This window comes from Larus michahellis, chromosome 12 (genome assembly GCF_964199755.1).
Source record: "Larus michahellis chromosome 12, bLarMic1.1, whole genome shotgun sequence".
Lineage (NCBI taxonomy): Eukaryota > Metazoa > Chordata > Aves > Charadriiformes > Laridae > Larus > Larus michahellis.
This window is the reverse complement of record NC_133907.1, coordinates 193,067-212,071: the sequence shown is the minus strand read 5'-3', so window position 1 is coordinate 212,071 and position 19,005 is coordinate 193,067. Positions and strand designations below refer to the sequence as shown.

At 40.9% G+C, this 19,005-nt stretch overlaps 1 protein-coding gene and 1 long non-coding RNA gene across 3 annotated transcripts in view; one reads left to right on the top strand and one right to left on the bottom strand.

The window, feature by feature from the left end:
* Positions 1-19,005, top strand: part of LOC141750175 (uncharacterized) — a 50,505-nt gene that overhangs the window by 10,959 nt on the left and 20,541 nt on the right. For both annotated transcript variants that reach the window (XR_012589595.1, XR_012589594.1), the window contains exons 2-4: positions 15,852-15,941; positions 17,842-17,944; positions 18,770-18,850. This is a non-coding gene — a long non-coding RNA (uncharacterized LOC141750175). The remainder of the gene's footprint in view (positions 1-15,851; positions 15,942-17,841; positions 17,945-18,769; positions 18,851-19,005) is intronic.
* PCK1 (phosphoenolpyruvate carboxykinase 1) lies at positions 4,205-12,000 on the bottom strand. Its single transcript, XM_074604856.1, has 10 exons — positions 11,918-12,000; positions 11,448-11,722; positions 9,898-10,079; positions 9,112-9,315; positions 8,422-8,609; positions 7,296-7,458; positions 6,941-7,165; positions 6,717-6,848; positions 5,873-5,968; positions 4,205-5,280 (listed from the first exon to the last, which is right to left on the bottom strand). The coding sequence occupies exons 2-10, from the start codon at positions 11,669-11,671 to the stop codon at positions 4,826-4,828; spliced, it is 1,869 nt and encodes a 622-aa protein (XP_074460957.1). The 5' UTR covers positions 11,672-11,722; positions 11,918-12,000; the 3' UTR covers positions 4,205-4,825.

The following is a 19,005-nucleotide window of genomic DNA, read 5'->3' as shown; positions in this document are numbered from 1 at the left end:
CTTCTCTGTTAAAGTTTTGCAGCCAAAAGTTATATCTGTGATGGCTGCAGAATGCAGTAAAGGCATACAATAGCAATTTGGGTTTTGCCGTCTCTTTTTTTTTTCCACCTAGCCGTTTTGCATACAGATGCACATGTGCGGCAGGACATGATTTGGAATCTCGGTGACTGGGGTTTGTCAGCACTTATTTGACGAATGTGCCCTTTTGTATCCCTGAGGTTAAACCGCTGCCAGAAATGTGCTTCATGGTCAACAATAATGATTACTAATTTGGCATTCAGAGCGCTTTGCTTTGCCATTCATAAGCAGCATTTCAGTAGTTTTACAGCCAGGTACATCCCTAGTTACAGTAATTGTCTTTCAGTTAGGGAGCTAATTGACTATACTGCAGCAAGTATGGAATAAATCATGTTGCTATAGTAGCCAAGGTTTTTGGAAAACAGTATTTCCCAGAGCACAAATGCCATTTCTCTGAATTTTGCTTTTTTTCCCTGAAAATAGCCCTATCATCACAGAATAGTGAGGGATTTGAAGTTGGGTTTCATTTTTTTTCCAATAAAAGTTCGGCAGCAGGCTGGATGTTGCTTTTCACTTCTTCTTATTTATTCAATTTAACCTTCATCATGCTGACAGAATACAGGTGTGTGGCTACCTTATATACTCAAGCTAATTACTACTGAGACTGACATCTGAGAAAGAGATTTGAAGGAACAAGACAAAACATGGTCAAAATTTGGCCTTGAAACATTAGAAATTAGTCCAAAGAATGGCATCAGAGTTGGAGACTTCCTAACCTGTGCAAAGATTGGACCAAGGTCTGGGTCTGAGCTCTATGGATTTATCTGTGTTAATAGGAGTATTTGTCACTGAAGCCAGACTTTTTGCCTGAGTAGAGAAAGGTCATGTAGAGGGACTGCACTAACTTAAGGGAGTCAAGCACAGCCTCCCCTGGATGTGGTGCATCCATCACTGTGTTGTCTTGTTCAGTGAATCATGGCATAAACAAGGTACCAGAGATCATATCCTCAATAGCGTTAATGGTTAAACTGTGGTTTTGATTTTGTCTCTCTTATTTTCAGCCATCGGTACATCCACAAGTGTTTTAACAAAGTACTTTGTTTCTTGTTTCCCAGAATACCAAGTGCATTTCATAACACAGCTGTTGTAAATGTTATGGCTCTGGACATGTCACATGTTAGTGTCTCCTGTGCTTCCCTTCTCTAAATCATATTTAATAGGCCCAGTTTTATATTTCTCTACTAATTTGTTGAAATTTGTTGCCTGCCCCTCTTTCTTTTGAAAATCAGGGTAAATTCCAAACTTCAATTTAAAAGCATTTTGTTCTAATTCACTTTGTTTTTATGAAGCGTAGTATTTGTTGGAGGGAGAGAAGTTGAGATCATTATCTGGCACGGTTAACTAAGTTTCTAAATTTTAAACTGCTGCCTTCTTTCTTTTTAAACATTTTCTCTGCCAATGCTAAACGTTTTGATCATTCAAAATGTAAATTGTACTCCCCATAGATGCTGAGGGATTGCAGATATATTTACATACAAAGGAGCTGTTGAATGACTCATGTGAAAAGTTATTTTCTTGTTCTCAGCCTTAACACTACAGCAGTTCCCTCCCTCCCCCCCCACCCGCCCCCCCCCATTTTCTGTAGTTTCTGGAATTATTTGTATGCCTGTTAGTCTCTGAGCAGTGTTTGAAAAGGTGCATGTGGTTAAAACGTGTGGAGCAAGAGAACCACAAATGGTTTAAATATTTTTGCCAGAAGTGCTCATGAGAGCCACCTTCTGTGAGTTATGTTATATGGAAAGAATACCCAGAGGAGAACCCTGAGGGCAGTGGTGGTCAAGGGAAGGAAGGTCTGCCAACCTCTTGGGGTAAGGAGGAGAAAGCGAGGGTTTAGTCAGAACACAAAATACAGTGGTTTGGGTAGGAGTATGATGTTCTCAAGGCAGTTAGCACCTTATAATGCCAATCTTGCTAGCTGGGTGTGTGCTACACAATCACGGTTGTGTTGGGCCACAGTGATGGTACCTATCTCCTCATTAAGCAGCATTTTACGGGACAAGTGTCACATGGTTCTCCCATGTCCATATGCCTGCTGGGCTTGGGCCTTTGGCACTAGGCTGACTTTGACTGGGGTAGCGTAGCTGGTATGGGGCTATGTTTTGGATTTGTGCTGCAAATAGTGTTGATGATACAGGGATGTTCTTGTTATTGCTGAGCAGTGCTTACACAGTCACTTTTCTCCTTCTCACACCACCCCATCAGCAATAGACTGGGCGTGCAGAACAAGCTGCGAGGGGACACAGCCAGGACAGCTGGCTGCAACCGACCCCAGGGATGTTCCAGACCATATCCCGTCATGCTCAGCATATGAAGCTGGGGGAGAAGGAAGGCGGGGACGTTGGGAGCCTTCCCGAGTAACCGTTAACGCGTGATGAGCCCTGCTTTCCTGGGGATGGCTGAACACCTGCCTGCCCATGGGAAGAAGGGAATGAATTCCTTGTTTTGCTTTGCTTGTGCGTGTGGCTTTTGCTTTACTTAGTAAACTGTCTTTATCTCAACCCATGAGGTTTCTCATGTTTTCTCTTCTGATTCTCTCCCCATCCTGCTGGGGAGAGTGAGCGAGCGGCTGTGTGGTGCTTAGCTGCCAGCTGGGCTTAAACCATGACAGGCATAGATTCCTCTGGCATGAAGTATGAGTCTTTTCTTTTGTAAAGTTCAGAATATTGAGCCTGGTTGTGTTTGAGGAGGCAGAATAGCACACTGGAGCTGCTCAGAGCGTTCTGGAAAGCCCTGAGCTTCTGTACGTTTCCTGGGCAGCATTTCAAAATGTGCTTGGAACATCTTTGCACTACTTGGGTCTGGGATCCTCTCATGAGGCCCATAAGAAACTCTGAGACTGTGGCTGTCCATAAGTCTCTGATAATAGCAAGACAGATTTTCTTTGATCTCCTTGTTCTTCCTCAGACTTATCAAAATACGGGTGCAATACTGTCGTATCAGTTTGGGAATGGTTCAAGCTTTTCATCAACTATTTATAGAATTACTTTATAAACAACTTTATTTTATGCACATGATAGTAGTACTTGAATCTGAGGAATGCATATACTAGTCTCTCTTGGCTCACTTCCTCTGACTTATTTGCTGTCTTCCACCTTGATTTTTCTTTTAATTTGAAGCCTACTCAAGAGTACACAGGCTAAAGATGACCCTATAGGAGACCTGCATCCATGCAGATGTGGCTTTTGACCAAAAAGCGGGTCAACCAATGATCATCTCTACAGAGGCTGCACTGTTCTCCTTCGGTTTCATCGCAGCTTTCTGTTGTCTTTTTTTTTGCATGTGATCTACCCTATGCTGTATTATTCACTTCAGAATTGATAATGTTAGGTCCCAAACGTGGAGCCAGGAGGTAGGTAGAGGCTTTTCAGGCTATGTGACCTCTCCTAGCAAACTTTGAAGGGCATCTGTTGACCAGCCGTGGTACTGTTTGTTTTGCGAGGAAATGGGGTCTATAAAAAGGCTTATTACACAATGTTAAGTGATTTTCATTTTGCTAAGCAAATATTTGCAATATATTTTGGGAGATCAAGCATTCAAAGTGAAAAAGCAGGATACCTGCCAGGGATGTGGGAAGCATGTAAAGGGCACCTTTAATTGGGAGAACAAGGGATGGCTTTAGTATCTTGGATCTAAGGCAACACAGGCCCCTACCCCTATTTTCATTGAGCTCTAAGGCTTTAGTCATCTCAAGAAATCTGGAAAACTCTTCCCAAACTGTCTTTACTTCAAGAGCTCCACTAGCTATTCTTGCAAAAACCAAGGTACTGTGGAACAGAGACAAATCCTATGACCTTAGCAAATGAGCAAGGCCCTAATATGGGGGTTTCCTTGAGGGTAGTTTATTTTATAAATGCCTGAATTATCTAACAGTGCCCAGTTATGGAGAGCACTTCACTAGCTGGATGACTGCTTGCAGCTGGTATCATCACTTCTGGATTTTTCCTTTGGCTTGAATAAAAGTTGCAAAGAAAGTACATGGCTTAAACTAGTTGGCTTAGGAGTAGCAGATCAATGCTAGTCAACATCTAACTTCCACATGTGAATCTCTCTGTGTGCTGTGGTATTGACAAGGAGGCCCAATTTATATGCATGTAGTTTATTAACAGTGAGAATACTGGAACTGAAGTCATATTTTGTATAAACATTTATTTCAACAATAAAGAACAAGCCATTCAAAACATGTGGAATCACAGGAACGTGAAGCATATATAATAGCAATATCTTAAATATGCATTAGTAATACAAAGCCATCTTTAGCTCTGATAGAAAGTTACAACTTCATTTTTCTAAAAAATATTTAAGCCATGAAATATGTTTAGGTAATACATATATACAGCATCTAAGTTTCTTCTTTCCTGTAGCATCTGCGACACTAGTGGTTTGTGTGATAGAAACAATGTGCTACCCCTTGAAGGCTGGATTGGTTTGGACTGTATATGCAGAACTAGGCAAGTAATTTACACACATCATGGCTATATGTGCATGTAAGTGAGAGATCAGGGTTTTGAAGATCACGTGCACATACGTTCCCTCGGCTGCTCACCTATTGACAACAACTGACGTAAATCATTAGGTATGGAGTTACTTCTAGAATGCTCCTACCTATATTCTAACCAAACTAAGACCTACTTTTCATTATAACTCCCTGCCCATCAGTGTGCTGTTACGCTTCCAGTGGTGATCTGGTAAAATGTGTTTGTCCTGTCTTAGTATGAGTGGATTGATAAGTAACTGTGGGTTTGATCAGTTACAACTGTTTTATTCTCATCTCTAAGGCAAGCATTTCTCTTTCTATTTCATAGGGAAGGTCAGCATTAACTTGCACTTCGAGGTATTGTTTGATTTCTTCTACCTCCTTTTCCCAGAACTCCTTGGAGATATCAAACAGTTCAGTCAAGTTGACATCTTCTAAACCCTTCAGGTTCAAAGCTGTGTCAGCAGGGATGTAACCTATGGCAGTTGGCTTGGCAGAGGCTTTCCCTTCAATTCTGTTGAACATCCACTCCAGCACACGAGAATTCTCTCCATAGCCAGGCCACAGGAGTTTCCCTTGACTGTTTTTCCGGAACCAGTTAACATGAAAGATCCTTGGTAGTTTTGCAGCTGGACGATGTGCCATGCTGAGCCAGTGGGCCAAGTATTTGCCAAAGTTGTAGCCAAAGAAAGGTCTCATGGCAAATGGATCGTGCATAATGATTTTGCCTGTTCAAAACACAAATGTAAGGTAATAAATGGTACATTTATTCTAAAACACAAAGATTCAGATCCTCCCAGGATTTAGTACTTATGGTCCCAACTACCCATCTGCATCTGAACCAAAGAGCTTTAAGAAACAACACAAGCGTTATCCTTGATGTAGAAAAAAGTACAATTTAAATTAATTTATGTAATTGGTGGAAATTAATTTCTTAACTCTCACATTCATCAGCCTAAATGAAGATCCTCAAAAGCTGGCTTTCGTTGTTCGTGTATTTATGTTGAGCTCTAACAGAAGAGAAAGTTTAAGTTTATTTATCCCAGACTATAACAAGAACTCTATATCAAGGCTTCTGGCAACGCCGTGCCTGCACCCTGTTCTGTATGCTTGCCACCTAGGGGATTATTTTGCTTAATTTGACTTTTACATAGAATTTGGCTTTTAATTCCAATACAAACATTTTCTATTACGAAAATGCAGAGATTGTAAAATTAGCTGCCAAGACTGAAATGCAAAAGAGCAGGGGAGGAGGATGGAGCAGGCAGTCCAGAGGGGATTGATTTTAAAACGGGTAGGCAGATTAAATTTTTGATTTACCTTTGTGCTCAGCAGCTGCTGTTGCTTCAGATCTCATAGCTGCTCCTATAAATACTCCATGCTGCCAGTTAAAGGCCTCATATACGAGAGGCACTCCTGTAAAGAACAAAATCACTCAGTAAGTAGAGGTCCAGAAACATTTTTATAATAGGTTTTGCTACCTGAGATACTGCCGAACACATTACTGTATAATGTATTCTAATTTTTCCTCTTTTTTTTAATCAGTTCATTTCCTGCCCTCTTATAGCAAAGTAGTTTATATGAATGTTTTCAAAACTGGTTACTGATTACTGAACATGTCAATGTTTAGTGGCTCAGAGGGAGATATCTGGGACCTCGGAATCCCCAGCAGATTTTACTGGAAATAGAATCTGGTCCTGTGGTCATGATATTACACTCAGACCGAGCATTACTTATATTTCTTTTCCAACGTTAGGGGGCCTTTAACACATCAATTTATTTCACTTCCTTTCCTGTAAACTGTCTACAACTGGTTCATTTCTCTAACCATTTCCTATCTGAACTACATAAACTGCAAGCAATTGAGACAAGCGTAGCAATTTGCCATTGTGTCTATGTATTAACCCTGGTTAGGGGGTCCTAATTTCTCCCCAGCTCTTTATTATTATTATTACCTGTTTTGTGTTAACATCTAACAATTCAGACGTTGAAATGTCAGTGGCTGTATGTGTGTGTCAAATGCTAAAGTGGAGAAGTTAGACTAACATGGTTATTTCCTTGCTTTTGCAGCTGTGAAAGCAAAATCTGTGTCTATGCCCAGTTGTGTTTCAACCCTACTGTGGTCAGCACTTCAGCCTTGATATGTGGCTGATGCATCTCTTACCAGCAGGTCTGCGGCCTCCAAATATTATCCCTTCAATGGGCACACCTTCAGCTGATTCCCATGCAGGGTCCATGATTGGGCACTGGCTGGCTGGAGTGCAGAATCTTGAGTTGGGATGAGCACAAGGCTCCCCTGTACAGAATACAATGAAAAGGTCATAATGGCAGAATTAATGTGAATTCAGCAAAGAAAGCGTAGAGAGACTGTGGAGTGGGCCAGGTTACCATTGTCTGGGGTCCACTTCTTGTTCTTCCATGAAGTCAGTGTTACTCCTGGTGTTAATGGTTCATCAATGCCTTCCCAATAGACACCTCCATCACTGGTTTCTGCTACATTGGTAAAGATGGTGTTCTTGAATATGGTTTTAATAGCATTGGGGTTTGTTTTGACTGAGGTTCCCGGGGCGACACCAAAAAAGCCATTTTCTGGATTGATTGCCCTTAAGTTGCCTGGAAGTTACATAACAAAATCTAAGTGAATCAAACTGTTTTAATTCTATCCAGAATTTTGTAGAATGTCTTGCTGGTCCTAAAAGCAACCTGTACTGGACTGTAAAACAATCCAATTTGAGTTCCATACCTTGTTCATCAAATTTCATCCAGGCGATATCATCACCCACACACTCAATTTTCCATCCTGGCAGACTTGGGTTCATCATGGCCAAGTTAGTTTTTCCACATGCACTAGGGAATGCTGCAGCAAAATACTTCTTTTCACCTTCTGGATTGGTAATGCCCAGGATCTATTGGAAAATTAATGCAACTGTTAAACACAGTCTTTTTTCTTGCACTTTTCATTTCAAAGATGGTCTCCCAGCAAGTGGTAATGATGAAATCTTTAATTATGTGAACTTGTTCCTACAGAAGAAGCACCATACAATATAGCTGACAAATAACTCAAACTGTACTTCATTAATCAAAAAGTCTACTCTTCTTGTCCTGGAAATATCTGTAAGAATTTCCTATATTTTTAAAAAACGTCAGGTATGTATATAATTCAAACATTTATTTTTATTTTGCTGATTAAAGACACGCAGACTGTATACAGCTGTGTTTCTTAGCCAAGACAGAAGAAAACTAGGCAATACTCTTTTGGCTACGTGAATGCAGTGAAGTAAAAGCACTTCACATATGGATACTTCTGCACTTCTCAGAGTCCATAGATATTTTTTCTGAAACTGTTCTCTATGGACTCTGAAATTCTTTTTTTCAGTGGCATTTTATAGTGGTAGAACGTTTAAATGACAGCAGAAAGTAAATGCCGGAAGGGTACAAAGCAGAACTCATTTAGAAAATCTAATATTTGCAGATTTTTTGAGTGCATAGACCTCTTCATAATATGAAAGACAATTTTCAAAATTTGCATGAATCTTTTCCTATCAGACTTCTAGGGGTAATGTGGATTCCCAGTGATGATGTTTAGGCTCTGCTCAAGTACATGGATCTGCCTATAAGTAGCCACCGTCAAAAGTTCCAAATATTTCTTGATTTCTCATTTTACAGCAGGTACTCTTTAAAAAGGTTTGGTACTTAACCTTGCAGGCAGTTTCCTATTTCTCATAAGCCTGCCATGTGATAAATTCATATCTAATGTTACAGGACTATCCATATGAGACTAATTTCATTGATAGCAAGATGTGATGTATTTATGTTGAGCTAATTCAGGGTTTAATGGCTGTTCAAACACACGATTTAATAGCTCTTACCAGCATGTGCTCAGCTAGCCAGCCCTCCTCTTTGGCAATTCTACTGGCAATTCTGAGAGCAAAGCATTTTTTCCCCAGTAAGGAGTTTCCTCCATAACCACTGCCAAATGAAATGATCTCTCTGCGATCCGGGAGATGGGCAATCAGTGTTAACTCCGGGTTGCATGGCCAGTTGTTGATTAATGGTTCTGCAGAACAGAATGTTGTACTCATGAATGCAGTAGTTTCTATGCTGGATCACACTGTTGTTTCATCAGCATTGAGCCTCTGACAGCAACTCATACCAGATGCTTTAAAGGAAACCCCTCCAGTAAGTACTAGGGATAATAATCTCCTTTCCACAAAACTCACATTGAGCTTTAATTTGTTTAATTGAGTTCTGAATCACAGAATGGTTTAGGTTGGAAGGGACCTTAAAGATCACCTAGTTTCAACCCCTCTGCCATGGGCAGGGACACCTCCCACCAGCCCAGGTTGCTCCAAGCCCTGTCCAACCTGGCCTTGAACACCTCCAGGGATGGGGCAGACACAGCTTCTCTGGGCAACCTGGGCCAGGGGCTCACCACTCTCTTAGTTGCACACACCACCCTGGTATTCTATGGTGAGTGTCTCCCATGTGCCAAGAACACACAGTCAGCTCTAAAACATGCCCCTGGGAATTTCTAGGGGTGACAATATTTAGTCTCTTACCTTTTAGAGGTAGAGGACATCCAACTGAGTGAAGACATTTTACAAACTCCCCATTGCTCAGGGCTTTCAAAGCAGCTGTTCCCATCCGTGTCATGATCCTCATGCTGGCCACTACGTATGGTGAATCTGTCAGCTCAATCCCGATCTTGGATAAAGGAGACCCAATAGGCCCCATGCTGAAGGGAATGACATACATTGTACGTCCTGGAAAACAGGGAGTAGCAAGATGTGGCAAAGGGCAAAACAAGGAACTTCTGAAATAATATTTATTAACATGGAGGTTTTCTCACTCATTTAAAAGCTGTTTGTCTTGTGGGTATTTCTGATAATGTTTAAAGAGTTGTAGCTTTGTCTAATTGTGTAGCAAGAAATTTTAAGTTAAATGCTGAGAGCAGCCGTTCTATCAAATTGTCTAGCCAGCAGTAAATGTGGGTGGAGGCCAAGTTCTCTGTTGGTGTAAATCACTGAACCTGAAATTGTTGGTGGGGATGGGTGTCCTCCATTCTCACCTCACTTCCCGTCTGCTGCTTAGTTGCTATTTAACTTCCTGAAAAACAATCAACCAAATTTTCCTACCATACTTTGCCCCTCTTTATGAAGAATGATGGAAAGAGACTGAAGACTATCCTTGCACAGGCACTTGGATCTATGGTAAAGATCCGGATGAAACCAACAAAGTAACTAATATCAGGGGTATAAACCTTCAGCTAAAATCTTTCTTTAAAGATTACAGTAACTACCAGTAGTAGTGTCTCTGTTAATGTCAATTGTCCTTTTCTTGCCTACCTTGCATGCAGCCGGGGAACCTGGTATTGAAGGCTTTCTCAAAATCTTCTTCCGACATCCAGCGACCCAGCTGGCTAGTTCCAGTTTTAGGGATTGGAGTGGTATCTCTCTGTTCTTGAGTGATGATGACAGTTTTGCTCTCAATTCTTGCAACATCTCTTGGATCAGTGAGTGCCAACCAGCTGCATTTCACCAAAAATCAGGAAACTAGACTTTAAATATCAATATAGTGCTTTTTACCTTTCTGTGGGATTGGTTTAGCACAAAAGGGTACAATGCTTTGTAAGGCCAAAACTACAGTGACAGAGCAAGCATAGCAGACAATCTCAAAAATCAGTCAGATACATTCTCTCATACAAATTGTTTCGAGACTTTCCAGTATGAATAACAAATTATATGGCCTAGAAAATTCTGGTTACATGTTAATTCTCCTTTGCCTCTTATCTTAGTCTTATTCTCTGTTGCTAACTTCCAGGGAAAAGTTAATCTTATTTAATTCATATTCTCATCAGTGTGAAGCTGTTTTGCATGGGGACCACAAAATGATGCCTCAAGCAAAGTGGATGCCAAGCAAGTACTCTAAGTGTTGGTATAAGTGCCTGTGGGATCAGAATCCAGCTTAGTGGATTGGCACAGTCCTTTAAGTTAGAGGCATCACAAAAGAAATACTGAGTATAGGCATGATCATAAAAGTGAAGGAATTTATTAAAAGGAGATTCTTTTTCCCCTCTAAAGAATTTTTGCCATCAATTTTCAATAGAGAGAATTGTTTTACATTTTCACCTCTGTGCATAGAAATTTTCCACGAGTATAAAAATGTTCTAGTTAGGCTGTCATAACCATCATCACTACAGCTAAGCATATAATTAACAATGAATAATTTATCTGGTGAATCTTGCCCTTTTCTCTCCCAAATAGTCTGCAAACAGATTGCCAAATTCCTGCACTTAGTTATTCAAAAGTCTTTGCAGATTTCTTCCATGAAGATCTCTTGGTTGTCACGTAATTCCTGACTATGTACTTGTTGTTAATATTCTTCTTTCATGTTGGGTTAGTTGGGAGAGATGATGAAATATTTGAAAAAAGTATTTGCTGAATACATTACAGTCAAAGCTCATCAGCACGGTATGAATAATGCCTGTACTGAATAATATTTGAACACCCACAGAGCTATTTGAATGTCACAAAAAAGTATTTGATGAATAAACTAATTGACTAAAATAGTAGAAATCTTCGAAAGATGTATTTGTTAAATAATATTTAGCCATTGCTAATGATTAGTTACATAACTCTCATGACATTATGTCAGTTCCCTGAAATAATGTCAATAGAGACAATGTACAGTTGATAGTCCAAATCAATAATATGCTTTATGTTAATTTCTAGAGGAAAGCTTGCTTTTACTGAGTATTTCACTTATGTAAGCTACAGCGCCAAAATGTTCCTGGAAAGCTAATATTGAGGGGTTATAAGCAGTTTTAAAAGTAAACAGGATAGAACATGCATATTGCAATTCTGAGTTCATGCTTGACTTCCTTCAGGCTACTCACCAGTTCTCATACTTGCTCAGCTTCTTGATCATGCCTTGTTCTACCATGATGTCCAGAATTTTTTTGTTTTCTTCTTCTGAGCCATCACAGATATGAATGCTCTCAGGCTGGCACAGCTTGGCATTACTTTCAATGAAATCCCTTGCTTCTGGAGGCAGGCTCTTCAAATCCCCCTGCACAACTTTGGGCATGACATTTACCTCGGCTTTCAACTGTGGGGGCATTATTGAACGTGTAGTGGATCTTGTTGATGGTTTTGAAATACTGCTCACAATCTAAAATCAAATATGTTAGGTGTGTTAGCATACTAATGACATTCTAACCAGTGTCAATAAGCCTTCCTAACAATGTATAGTGGAGAAGTAGAATTTGTAATAGACTTGATCATGTACTTCGGCTTTAGAATCTATATAGAGAACTTGGATCACTAGTAATTTCAAGCTGGAAAAAATAGAGGCTATTCTACTTACTGTCCTTATAAGATTGAGTCGGATGTCAGAGGGGATTCTGCTGTCCCTTTCAGTTGATCCTGTTTCACTTGCTTTGGAGTACTCTTGCGATCACTGCTTTCCAAGGAAGCATCCTCCTTCCTTAAATATTCTTTGTGGTAGTGTCCATCCCACTAGGTGAGGTGACAGAGGCTTGTCCTTTACGTCACCACTGGATGTGTCTTGGCACCGTGCCACTAACATTGTCATCATGCAGAGCTGTCAACAAAGCAGCCCTAACGAGGTAATCATTTAACAGATTTGATTAATGAATGCTGAAAGCGGTGACTCTTAGCCCCTGGGTTTGCTGTTTCGTGGCAGTTACAAAATGTAGCAGTTTAACCAAACTTGATCCAATTTGGCTTTGAAACCAAAAGCGTGGTAACTTCGCGGTGTGTGGGTAAGGTTGAGTACAAAGAGTATCTGGAACTGGGAGCGTGGGGGTCGTCCAGGCAAAGCAGAGTTGGCACATTCGGCAGGTAGATACTCGCTAGTTGGCTGTGAAGTGGAGGCTCGTCCAAGGTGTGTTTACTCTCCTTGGGAACATTGCCTGATCCGGGGATAAAGTTCAACAGTGAGCACTGGCAGGCCTGAATAACCTCAACACACGCCTGCCCGGAGGCCTTATTTTTGTCCAGGCAATTCTCAAAAAAGCAAGCAATGTAAATCTAAATGCTGTGTTTTCTTCAGTGCAGGAGAGAAAGTTTTTGCTTATGGCTTGCTTTAGGCTTTTGCAAACTAAACAATTACTTTCTATTGCTACAAGCTCAGAAGAGGCAGAAGAGCAACTGTCTTGTAATTAACCCCTTCCTTCAAACGTTCTGTCTTATTTTACTGGGAGTCCTATGGGGGTCATAAAATACTAACCCAATCTTTAAATTAGTACTCAAAGAAAAAGCACAAAACTACCCAGGAATGTGGCTGCACACTTTGTTATATGTGTGAAGTGCACTGTACGTGTATGAACATATACAGACATGTACACATCTGTATCTGTTGTGGTAGTATATGATACTCTTATAATTCTGAGGGTGAGAGTGTGACTTCAGACATTTTGAGGTCTTGCCTCTAACTGCGCCTGCCTGCTTGTGTGTCTTTCAGCTCTTTACCTTCCCCTACTCCATGTTAGACCATCGTGCCCATAAAGAAAGGTCTATTTGTCCATGTAGTCTGGGTGTGTGGAGACTGAATTATATCACACAAAAAAACTGTAGAAATAACCCTGCTGCCGTTCCATCGCCCTCTACTTACACCCAGTCCCAGCAAGGCATGTGGGGCCTGGACAAGGCGACACTTTCATGCCAGCCTGTCACTTTTTTATATTGATGGGGCTTCTAGCATGCATGTAAAATATTGTCAATGGTAGTTTGCACAACAGGAAATCTAGAAATCCCAACTAAGTTTCAGGGAGTTCTTTAAAGCAACAAAATTTGTGTGCGTATCCTATATAAAGGGTGTTCATAACCCACCACCTGCTCAGTGTGCAGTCGATGAGATGCTGGCTTTTGCTGAGGCAGCCAGCAGTGATTTGCAAGCCCTGACAGCCAGGTCTGGCAGAGCAGCACGGATCAGGATTGCAGCTCGCCTGCATAGAGCTGAATCTCACGCTGCAGGAACGCTTCCCCTGCGACGGTATCCTCTATCTCTCCTGCAAAGCTTTTTATTATGTTTTGTAAACGTGAAGGGAAGAAAATAGTGAAGTAAGAGGGGCCGTCCTTGATGCATTGCAAGGCCAAACATTCCTGAAAAAGAAAACAAAAATCTGGTAGGATAAGAGGTGCTAAAGACTGCTGCAGACAGGGCTCTGCTGCAAGAAAAGGTAAAATCAAAGACAATTTAAAAATTTCAGCAGTGGTGTTTGTCTTTGGAGTCCACGTACTGTGTTGCTGGTGGATGTGATCAGAAATACTTTGTCAACTGTTTTCCTTTTAAAACATATGATTAAGTACCTCATTAAAAATAAAATGGGGCATAATCTTCAGTAATACTAAGCGGACCCCTTTTTCAGTGAAGTACAAAACCACTGAGCTCTTCCTGCTGGCCAGAGAAGTCGTCATACACAGAAATAACAACTGAGAGTAAAACTGAAGCAATGCTTCAGTTGTCAGAAAAAAGAGAGTGGACCATAAAATTATCACATTTCGGCACAACTAAAGTCAGAATAAAAGCTTAAAATTGACAGCGTAAGACAGCAGGATTAGTCCTAGTGTGTCTTTGGTTTTGAGCGGAGGAAAAAATCCCCAAACTTGGAGCATTAGTTTCTGCCAATTAAATTATAGTCAGGCAGGTGTTGTGCAAATTTTCTCACACTGCAATCCTAACCTCCCACAATCTTGCTATACAAACTGTGGGCATCTCTTGAGAAGACACTAAATATGCCAAATTGGTGGCACTGTGTTATGAACATATGTCCATTAAAAATCACATTAAGGATTCCAAATGTTTTTCATTTGTGATGGCAGCAGGTCTTGAGTGGAGATGTCCACTGGGAATTCTAGACACTTAAGCATCAAATTACTGGTATTTAGGTAACACCTCCCATCAGAGGATCTCAAAGCATATCACAAACACACAGTAAGCCTCAAGCCCATATATAAAACAGACATAGTATTTGGTGCAATGAAATATGGAGCATATGCAAATCAGGGCCAAGATTTTTTTTTTTTCAAGAATCTTCTAATTTAGAGATTCAGCTTTTAGATATCCAGCACAAGACATTATAGGTTTAATCTGAAGATACTGAATTTTCATAACTCCCAGGGGCTCCCACAAAAAAACCCAACAAAACCAAACACACACACACACACACACACATACACACACACACACCCCCAACAACCCAGAAGTAGTACCTCCAATGGCTCAGTAACAGTGGTCTTGAGGCGTTCACCCAATACCAGTGTGTACTGCTGTTCACCATCTGTGTGTCTGCCTTCTGGATTCAGTGAGCTGGGAGATCTCACTAGGGAGAAACACAGGAGGTGGTATGGGGGCAATGTAAGGTTGGTTTTTAAAAAAAAAAAAAAAAATCTTGAATGTAAAGTTTATTTTCCATTTAAATGAGAAATCATTTTTAGTAGTAACTGTGTTACAAAACTCATCTAATAGCTGATACAATTTCTTCAGATTGAACTTTTTTTGGCACTTTTTCTCTGTGCTTCTTGACACTTGAATGCGATTCTCATCAGGTGTCTTCTTGGAAGCTGTCAAATTATTTAAATTAGTGTAAATCTGACATTTCTAGACGATAGTCTTCAACAAGGAGTGTTTTCAGGGTGTTTGCTTTGATGGACGCTATTCAGGGTGTTCAAAATAGAGGTTTTGAGCACTTCCACTTTCACTGACTTACTGTAACTCAGTTCAATAAACATAAAAATCCTTAGATGCTCATGAAAAGCGTCACAAGAAAGCTTAACTCATCACTATGAACCGAGGTGCAACAAAGCACTCTCAATGAAATCTGAAAGTTGTTAATGACATATAATACTACTCAGAAATTCTACTCCCCTCCAGTTGCTAATTATCCTATATATTGTCACCTCCACAGATTTTGTCACTTGAGTTTTTTGTTATAAAATTGTAGCTTTTTTTTAAAGATTCTCTGAGCTATTCTACTAACGGACCAACATTGCTCCTTGATTATTATTTTTGCTGTGAAGTTGTTCTCAGCCGATACTGAGCTTACTGCAATTGCTGCTGGACTGGGTGCCATACAAGCTCGGATCCAGGGGCAGCCCTTGCAAGCATACAGCTTACAAAGACCAGGGCAGGGACTGCTCCCTCAATTTCCAGAAGAAAACATGAACTGTGCAAATTGCCTGCAGTTGCAAAAGAGGCTGCAACTGAGCCAAGTGTTTATTCCGGATCCTGCACAGCCCTGTGTGATACTTCTGCCTCACAGCCCCTTTTCTTGCAGGCAGTTCTTCAGCACTGGCCCAGCTGCAGGAGGTCTGGAGGCTCTGGCTGCATGTGCTGCACGCTTCTCTCCTCGTGCGCCGCGTGAATGGTGAGACTACCTGAAAGGAGGTTGTAGAGCGGTGGTGGTCGGTCTCTTCTCCCAAGTGACAGGACAAGAGGAAACGGCCTCAAGTTGCACCAGGGGAGGTTTAGGATGAATATTAGGAAAAATATTTACACTGAAAGGGTTATTAAGCATTGGAACAGGCTGCCCAGGGAAGTGGTTGAGGCACCGTCCTGAGAGGTATTTAAAAGACGGGGAGACGTGGTGCTTAGAGATATAACTTAGTGGTGGTTTTTGTCAGAGTTAGGTTGACGGTTGGACTAGATGATCTGAAAGGTCCCTTCCAACTTAGGCAATTCTATGGGACCAGGCAGAACAGGCATCAGCAAAGAGGGAGCACGGTGTTTCCCGTCTTACCTCCCGCTCTTCAACCCTAAATGATACAGTATTTGTCCTGGGCAGACTGTAAGATATAACATTTGTGGATCACTAAGGTAGTGTAACTTTTTTGCCTGTCTTCAAGAGGCTTGTTCTGATGGCAGAGGAATGAGAAAGGGGAAAAAAATACTCAGACTTACTGTGATTAGACTGCGGTTTCGTTAGCCTGTCCAGCATTTTCATCTTGACAACAGACATGCTAAAACTTCTCAAAACGAATGGAAGTAAATCTCCAATGAGGGGAACATGGGTTAGCGTGTGTTTATGTTCTCTGATGTAAGTCACCAAAGTCTGGTGCTTAGTTTAGTATCAGCTTGAGTTATCAGTCCTGGGCTGTATTTTAGGGAAAGTCCTGGCACAGCAAAACCACAGACAGGAGAGAAGGGTACAAACTGTACTAAACAGAGTGGAAAACAGTCAGCATAAGGTTGTGTGTTTCCCATCACCTATGTAGCATCTGCTCTGCTCAGTCACACACAGCCCAGATGGCACTGAGATTCAGCTTTGCAAATAAAAATGGTCACCCTTGCTGTTTATCACAGAGGCGTATGTTTGCAGCTGTCAAGGGCTCCCTGCTTCCTACCTGTGGAAGGCGTAAATGACAAACCCTTGCACGCAGTTTCAAGCAGCAGGAGATGTTTCAACCTCTTGTTCAAGAGCAGTCTTCTGGCTTCCTGCTGATAACTCAGGTTCTGCTAACTGTGCTCTTTTACAGAGACTTCACCTTCTCAGGCCTTAAGAAATGACATAGCAGCATCTTTTAAAATTTGAACGGGTTTATTTTTTTCTAGGATGAGGTAACCCTGTCTCCTGTTGCTCCTTCCTTTTGTATGCTGTTCATCATTTCTCTGCAATCCTTCACTTGCTAGCAGCACTCTGTTGTCAGTTGTCGTTTCAGGGTTACACAGCTCTGTCTACCTGACTGGCAATGTGTTTTTTCTCATTTATTTAAAGACTTCTATTTACCTTTTGTTTCTCTTGTCACTTATCCCTTCTTACATGCAGTCTGACCCACTGGAAACTCCTTCACGAGCCAACTTCTTTAAAGAAAGATGGCTCTAACCAGTAAGTGTGGATGCAGATTTTGAAGGTTTAGGTTCCCTTCCTTCCTCTGCTATGGACTCCCCATTTGGCTTTGGACATGTAACTTTAATCCCCAAGCCTTTAGCCTCTCCATGGGAAAGGAGTTGAGAGGTGATAACACCAATTTCTCTCTTTTCTTGTGCTTTCTTGTGCTTTCTTCCTAGTTTGGTAGATACTTCCCCGGACAGAGGAGTTTAAAACCTAATTAGTCAAGATCATTATTTCTTCTCATCCTTATATCGGTGCCACAGATAGTCCCTGCTGGGTCCTCTCTAGATTATTGTAATGCAAATAGTATGTTCTTATTTGAAATGAAAAGCATTTACTATAACATGTTTTCTCCTTTGATAGCAACACAAAAGCACCAACTTGGGCTAAACCTTGTTTTCTATTTCAAGTAATGTTTGTTCTATATTTTTCCCAGGAAAATAACTTTGATGAATATTTCAAGCATTTTGTAACACTGGAAGCAACAACAGGATAGAGAAGCTGACTCTGCAGAAATAAAAGCTAGGCTACATCTAAAGGTCAGAAGGCAAACGTGCTTATGTAAAGCACTAGATACCTTTAGGTTCTTGAACCTGACTGCTGCAGGAAAATCAACGTTACAAAAAACCAATCACCTCTGTAATAGATTCTGTGTTTAGTGGAAAACGCTGATGTGTTAACAGGCCAGGTGAAATCCTACATGCTGTACACTTATGCTTAGCACATTTCTAATAGGAAGAAAGCAACATGGGTGGACCACAGTGGGATTTTTTCAATGTAAAAGCATTTTTGTTTTGTCAGTGTAAATGGTTCCTACCAGACAAGTGCTACAAGTATGATTATTGCTACAAACAACACTCGGTAAAGAGGTCAAGGCTTCAACAGGACCTTGGGGATCATACTTTTTTCTTATGCTTTTAGGAAGACAGAATTCTGACTCTGCTGTACATGCTTCTTTTGACTGACCAACTGTACCTGTCTCCAAATTTACTGAATCGGGATGATTCATATGCATATGGATACTGTTTACTTAAAGAGAAACCTCTTATATATGAGCTTAAACTAATATGTACAAATGAAGAGCAACCAACTTGCATTCTGCAAATAAAATAAATCAAGTAACCCACTTGTTAACCTTGTCTAGTTCAGGTCTTTGCACTGCAATAGCACTAAGGTAGTACCTTGCTATTTTGTGTGAAAGCATAAATGCACTCTGCCCAGGAAATCTTACTGTTTAAGACAGAACAAAGAAGGGTATGAATGACAGATCAAGAGACCGTAAGTTTGTAGAGGCAGCTCTGAACAGAGTAATAGTGATTATTCACAAAACACAAGTCACTTAGCTATTCTCATTTGCTTTCTAGGCACTTCCTCATCTTGCTGCTTAAAAAGATTCTGAAGTGGAGGACTATAAGGCTGACTGTTCTTACAGGAGCATAAAAGAGGTACAATTATGCCTGCTATACCATATTTCTGTTACCTGTCCCCCATGGAGAGGCATGGGGTTATCTGGTTTTGGTCTTCAGGTGATGATTCGTCACTGCAGCAGGAAGACTCTAAGACTTAAGGTATCTCTGCTGATAAATATCAAGGAGTAAAC